Source organism: Serinus canaria, chromosome 5, assembly GCF_022539315.1.
Source record: "Serinus canaria isolate serCan28SL12 chromosome 5, serCan2020, whole genome shotgun sequence".
NCBI lineage: Eukaryota > Metazoa > Chordata > Aves > Passeriformes > Fringillidae > Serinus > Serinus canaria.
This window is the reverse complement of record NC_066319.1, coordinates 12242113-12248675: the sequence shown is the minus strand read 5'-3', so window position 1 is coordinate 12248675 and position 6563 is coordinate 12242113. Positions and strand designations below refer to the sequence as shown.

At 49.6% G+C, this 6563-nt stretch overlaps 1 protein-coding gene across 3 annotated transcripts; it reads right to left on the bottom strand.

Annotated features, from left to right (window-relative positions):
- Positions 1 to 560: 560 nt before the first annotated feature.
- CALCB (calcitonin related polypeptide beta) lies at positions 561 to 5561 on the bottom strand. Of its 3 annotated transcripts, none has more exons than XM_030240295.2 (5): positions 5486 to 5561; positions 4441 to 4536; positions 4016 to 4147; positions 1180 to 1367; positions 561 to 888 (listed from the first exon to the last, which is right to left on the bottom strand). In XM_030240295.2, the coding sequence occupies exons 2-4, from the start codon at positions 4524 to 4526 to the stop codon at positions 1205 to 1207; spliced, it is 381 nt and encodes a 126-aa protein (XP_030096155.1). In that variant the 5' UTR covers positions 4527 to 4536; positions 5486 to 5561; the 3' UTR covers positions 561 to 888; positions 1180 to 1204. The 3 variants fall into 3 exon arrangements, with proteins under 3 accessions (XP_030096155.1, XP_030096156.1, XP_030096154.1); XM_030240296.2 differs by having other exon boundaries at positions 1180 to 1364; XM_030240294.2 differs by lacking the exons at positions 561 to 888; positions 1180 to 1367 and adding an exon at positions 2477 to 3211.
- Positions 5562 to 6563: the final 1002 nt, after the last annotated feature.

Genomic DNA, 6563 nt, shown 5'->3' with positions numbered 1-6563 from the left:
AAATGTACATTTCTGTAGCTTTTCTTTCTCTTCCTAATTCACTTTTTTTCACTTTACACAAAAATCTACAGCGGATGTCAGGCCATTTCATCTGAACTAGAGCCTGCATAAAAAGATTTAATTTTTAACTACACCATGAAATTTGTCCCTGTGTTTTTACTAGATGTACCTATGGCTTATTTTTCTAGCAGAAGTCTCACTAAATGGTATCTTTTGGTTCATTTGGGGTTTTTTTGTATATCTATAAAAAGCGGCTATTCTTTCTGTTCTGACCTTTTGACTCAAACCCTAGTATTTATAGTGAATAAGGCTGGAGCAGATCAATGGACTAGCTGATCTGCAATGCTGTTGGCTTGGTGCCACACGTCTCCAGAAGCATGTCCAAATGAAAAATCAGTTTCTCAATCCAAGTGTATCTAAAATACTTTTTTTAATTTTGCGTAAATTCACAAATAATACAATACTGAAGTGATTTCTCTTTTTTTTCTTTAAACATACTGTACAATCAGGATAGTTAAGTGTTTTACATCAAGGCACAGCACACTGTATAATACACATATGCCTTGCCAGGCAGCAGTTTAGTATAATCCCCGAGATTTGGCAGTAGGGCCAGGATAAGTAGCATGGATCACATAAGCTGGAAGATAAATAAATAATAGATGCCGTCACATTTTATTTGAAATAGAGTTGCATATAAAAAGAATATACAATAATTTAACTTTAATAACTAGATTCTCTTTTACTATACAGAACAGAAGTGTTTTCGTTTGTATTAAATAAAACATTTCCAATAGTAGGATGAAAAATTAATCTTTTTGGTGGTCTTGGTTTATGAAGAAGAGTTGCTTCCATTAGAAATTAAAGTCGAGTTTTCATTTTCATTGCAATCTGTAAGAAAGAAAACCAGAGTTACTGATACGTTGATAACGAAATGTTGGTGGTACAACAAGAATTCCAACCAAAGGGCTGTGTTTAGTTACTGCACTGTGAAGGTGCTCACACAAGCAGAACATCTCCAAAAGCTCTTGAGCACCCACCTTTGCTCTATTTGTAACATCTTTTTTCTTTTTGCACTCTTACTCCCCCTGATTCTCCGAGGTGACCACTGCAGGTCTGCCATTCCCCCCACACCACCAGAGCTCTGGGGGTGCCCCAGGCTGTTGGGTGCTGTACATTTACCGTGCTCACATCCCCACTCAGCTCCTCACATCTGGACGCTTCTCCTCCTCCTGCCGAAGGCCTTGGAGCCCACGTTGGTTGGCACAAAGTTGTTCTTGCCCACTGCCCCTGACCTGCTCAGGAAGTCTGCCAGGCGGTGGGTCACACAGGTGGCTGTGTTGCAGGCCCTCTTCTGTGCTGTTACGCTGCTTTTCGGGAGGAAAAGGAAGAGTTAGCTCCTGCAGCACCAACCCTGCAGGCAGTCAGACATCACTATGGCCAGCAAAGGCATTTGCACCTTCTCTGCATGGCTCAGAACTGCTAAAAGAAGCCTCTTCATGGTTTTCTCAGCGACAGGCTCACTTTATCAAAGAGCAGGACTGAAGAATAAATCCAGGCCAGATTTTCAGCCATACCTGGGCTACTGCCTGCCTCCAACCAGGCATTATGGCCATGGAATGGAGCTGAGGAGGCTCAGATCTGGAGAATTTAAACCATCCCCTCTTCCTCCAAAACCTCACATTTGTATTTGGCTTGAGGTGCTCCTGAAAGGCAGTAGCCAGCACAGATTTTTCACTTCTCACTCCAACACCTGTGCTCCCTAACAGCCAGAAAACACATGGAATTGCAGCATCACTGACCACTACAGGAGCTCTGGCAGTGACTCTGACCTTCAGAGCTGAACCACACAAAGACACTGCTTCCAGGGGCTCAGTGGGAATGGGAGAAGCTCTTTCCTCCAGTGAGGCCTTTGCCTACTACAGAACTGCACCATGGGGCGGTTCAGACTGTGACAGTAAAATTCTCTGCTCACAATTCAGCCTAGAGCTAACAGTTGTGCTAGATGGGGAACTTCAAGGAACATGCATTCACACAATCCTTGCTTGAAGAATTTTCTACTAAAGCAATGAGTTTTTCTTGCAGTAGGAGGGATTTTTCTCAGCTAAGCATCACAAGGCAATTTATTAATTTTAACAACGAAGAGTTGCTTTTACAATCAATGCAAATTTTTTGAAAGAGGCCTCTAATTACAAGGTAGGTGCAGTGCTGCAACAGAACTGTAAAGAAATCTGGGTTTGGCTCTTCATGCAAGACAGCCTAAGGCAGGTGAATTGTAAAGCAACACATATATTTTAAAGATACATATATTTTAAATATAGTGCAAAGACCTATTGTAAAATAAGAAAAAAGACCACAAAATTCTTACCTGGACATGTTCAGCACCCAGTTTTAAACAGGATTACATTTCTAGTTTGTTAGAATGAGTAAGTATGAGCCTTCCTGATTTCTTTGCTTCTCGGGGTCCCTACCAACAGGATTGCACGCATGCCTGATTACAGCAGTACATATCAATTTATGTGTAGAAGTGTCTTCCAAGCTCTCTTTGAACTTTTCTAGAAGTTACTGGCATTGCCTCTCTTGAACATTAAGACAAGTTGCAAAATTTTTCTAACCTCATCTAGAAATCTCACATTCTAAAACAAAATGTTAAACCAAGCAGATCTAACACTTATAGAAAAAATAGGTTTATTGAACAAGTGCATGGGTAAGCACAAAAGAAAGAATCTACTTGTACATTTAGCAGCCAGAAATGAAGAGCCTTTTTTAGAATTTCTTTTTTAATCAATGTCTAAGAAAATCATTTGGAATGTCAAGGCAGTGCTGATCATTTTTATTTATTTTTTCCCCCTAGTTTGGTACGCATGTTATATTCTAGGTCTTCCTAACATTAGGTCCATCTCAAACATTCTCTGTCGAAAAACAGAATCAAAAGAACACAGCAAAGTTAGCAATCAAAGTTATATCCACATGCATCAGGTTAAAAAAGGGAAAGGGGGAGAAATAAGCATGTCTAGTTGTTTCCTAGGGGCTCTCCCCATAGTTTGCATAGCGTTCATGTTCCAGGTCACTCAGCACATTCCGTTTCTTGCCAGGAGTTCCAGCCCCGACGTCAGTGCGAGGGTAAGTTTGCAATTTGTGCAATTCTTGAGACAGTTTGCCCAGCACACAAGTACTCAGACTGGCACAGCGTTTGGAAATGGGTTTATCCAGGCTGCAGGGGGGAAAAAAAATAAAAACATGCCCAAAGGAAGAGTAACCTCAAGCATGCACATCCATGCGTTTCTTCCCTGTATTAAAGATCTACTGCTAGGAAACTTAAACATTCATTCAAAATAAATCCAAACCCTCCACATCGCATTCCATGCAAGGCAAGTCCATACAAAAGCAGTCAGAAGGAAAACACCATTTGTTAATGAATCCAATTTTGTTGACAAGCAAGTCCATTAGCCTTTTGGATGCTCATACAGTCCGAGGTCAGGAAGCTGAACTTCCCCCACATCCCGCATGCTGTTCAGTGTCTCATCCATCCCCATGCATTGCAATGCAAATCCTGTTAGGATAATGCAAATGCTCCTGCATGCCTTTGGTCCCAGGGAGAGTGGCGCTGCGTGCATCAGGAGGAACACATCCCTCCTGCCAGGAACTTTCCATGCCTTACAACAGCATGCACTTGCACGACAGAGAATCCAAGAGTGACTGAGTGATGCCCTAGCACTCCCACTGGGAAGACATACCTTTTGCTGCCATATTTTAACACAACCTACTCATTCAAGCTCAAATCGCCCTCCACTTTCAGAAGTAAGAGACAGACAGAGGCAGGTTAACTAGGTAAGCCATTCTCTTTACACCAACACTAGGATGTCTCTGCAGGATCATCCTTTACCAGTCAGCCACAACCCCAAGAAAACAAAAAAGATCTTGACCTGCAGAGAGTCTGCCTGAATGGCTTTTGCTAAATATCAGACATACAACACTCCCACATTGCTTTTCTACTGCCCAGGACTGCAGTCCTTACCTGTTCCCCTCGGAGGCTTGCTCCAGCTCTTCTGCTGTCATCTGTATGAACTCTTTCACCAGCGCGTTTAATAACCTCCGAGCTTCGTAATCACTGAGAGCCACTCGGTCCGTGATGGACTCCAAGCCAGGTCTGGGCAGAGGCAAGGGAAACAGGGTGAGTAAAGCCCAGGCTACTGCAGGGAGAGGGGTTTGGCAGGCTGTGTGTCATTGACAGTGCCTTTCAGGGTGTGAATGTGCAAGCCCCGATGCGCTCTCCTCACGCGCAGCGTCGGGCGGTTTAAAGATAGAATGAAAACACCCCAGAACAAAAAGCAGCCACCTTTCTCCTTCACCGTGGTCTGTTTCCCTCCTGGACCTCTCAGGAATATTAAGCATTTTCATCCCATTCAGACAGAGCACTCAGCAACAGGACCAGCTTCTTACCTGACTGGGGCTGCCTGGAAGCTGTCCATCTGGCACACAACCAAGGCATAAACAGCAAGGAAAGATGAAATCTTCAGCATAACCATGATTTCCTCTCTACAACAAAGAGGTACATCAAGCAATGGCTGTTTTCCAACCCTCTCAATCCTGCAAGTTCCACTAAAGAGGTCATTGCTTCCCAGCCACAAGTAGCACAAATATGAACAGCTTGATATTTTAAATTCGTATTTTTGATTATTGGGATTATTGCCATTGTGCTTTAGTTTTCTCAAAATTTTATTATAGCTTGGCTCTATTACAGGGCAGAAAAACGTGGCTTTTCAGACCTGAAGCTATTTGCATTCAACTTAAAGCAGTTTTCCTAAAACTGGTAAAAAATACATTCCTCTGACTACTGCACACAATGTCACAGACTGTTGAGTCTGACCTGGACAGATACAAATCACAAGGAAAAACAGTTTAACGTTTTTGAGAACCAAGTGCCCTTGTTATAGCACTTCACCTGAAGCTGCTTGCTTCTAGCCAGCCAGCACACTAACACCACTAAGAATTAAGTAGTTTAATTTCAATAAATACTTCTATTCTGAAACCAGAGAAGAGGCTAAGTTAAAAGTCAGTCATAAACACAACAGCTGTGAAAATATCTGTTACTGAAGATTTGAGATACACCTCTCTCACAACATCAGTGTCTTGCACTCCAAGGAGCACATCACAACCACCACATCATCCTCATTTCTGCCAGCTCCCGGTACTCGACGGGAACCACGACCCCACTTCCAAAGGACGCCCCTCTTCCCCGCGGCTCCCCGGGGCGCCCCGGCCGTGACCTTTTGCCGCAGCACCTTGTCCTGGCCGGACACGCCACGTCGTACCAGCGAGGCGAGGAAGCGACCGAGCGGGGAAGAGCTGTCCCCCCTGACCTCGGCTCTGGCTGCCCCGCGCACACGAGCCACGAACGGCGGTGCCAAAGCCCCGCGCCCCGGCAGAGACGCGGGGCTGGCGCGACCCGCCCCGCGCAGGGAGCCGCGGCCGGCGCGGCGCTTACCGGGGTGCGGAGCGGGGCGCGGGCGGAGCAGGGGCGCGCTGCCGGTGTCGCCGCCGATCCGCGGTGTCACGCACTGCCCGCCGCCCCCTTTATACCTGCCGCCGCCGCCGCCTGCGTGGGCGCCCGCGCGCGCCCGCCAGCCAATCACCGCGCCGGCCGCCCGACGGGGCCCGCTCCTCCATTGGGCGCCAATTGGGCCGGGCGGTGACGTCATGGCCCGCTACGCGAGGGTCCCATTCACAAAAAAAATCGCGGCGCGGCGCGGCCGGGGCGCTGCGCAGGGCGGGGCGGGGGGGCCGCTCCCGCCGCGCCCCCGCTGCACCGCTCACGCGTGGCGACCTCTGCAGCAGCCGGACCGCATTGCAGAGCGGGGCCGCTCCCTCCCCGGGAATTCCCGCCCTCCCCCGGCCGCCGCCGCGGCTCCGGCGCGCAACCCGGGCGCACCCCGCGCTCTCCCGGCGCCCCGAGAGCATCCCGCACCGGCGGGGTGTGCAGCGGGGCAGGGGTACGGCGGGCGGCAGCGCCGATCGCTGCCCGAGGGGAGCACGCCGGGGCAGCTCCTCGGCAGAGGAGGCAGCGCTGGCGGCGGCACCCGCCGCTCCTCACCGGGGCAGGGGACAAGTGGCACCTGCGAGCGCCGTGGCGGCAGCGAGCGGCTCCCGTGCTCTGCCCTACCGGGCGCCCGCACCGCCCCCCCGGACCGGGGCCGAGTTTCCTCTGAGAAGAAACTCAGCATCACCAGCATCTCCATCACGCAACTTCAGGGCAGGTGCAGCGCCTTTCCGTGCACGAAGAGGCGCCCGGGAAGGGGGGCTCGCCCCCGCGCTGCCCGGCGCTGAGTGCCGCCGGCGGGGATTAGCGAGCAGCTGCGCGCCGCCCATGCATCACCCGCCGAGGACCCTCTGTCGCGGCAGCACCTGCCCGCTCAGGATGTTTGCCCGGGCGGGTGTTTGCCCAGGCGGAGCGGAGGGGGAGACTCGACACGGGGGAGCACAGCCGTGCTGCCGCCCGGAGCGGGCGCGGGGAGGGGCAGAAGTGGCCCGGGAGAGATGCTCTGCATCGCCTGGTCGCACAGAGC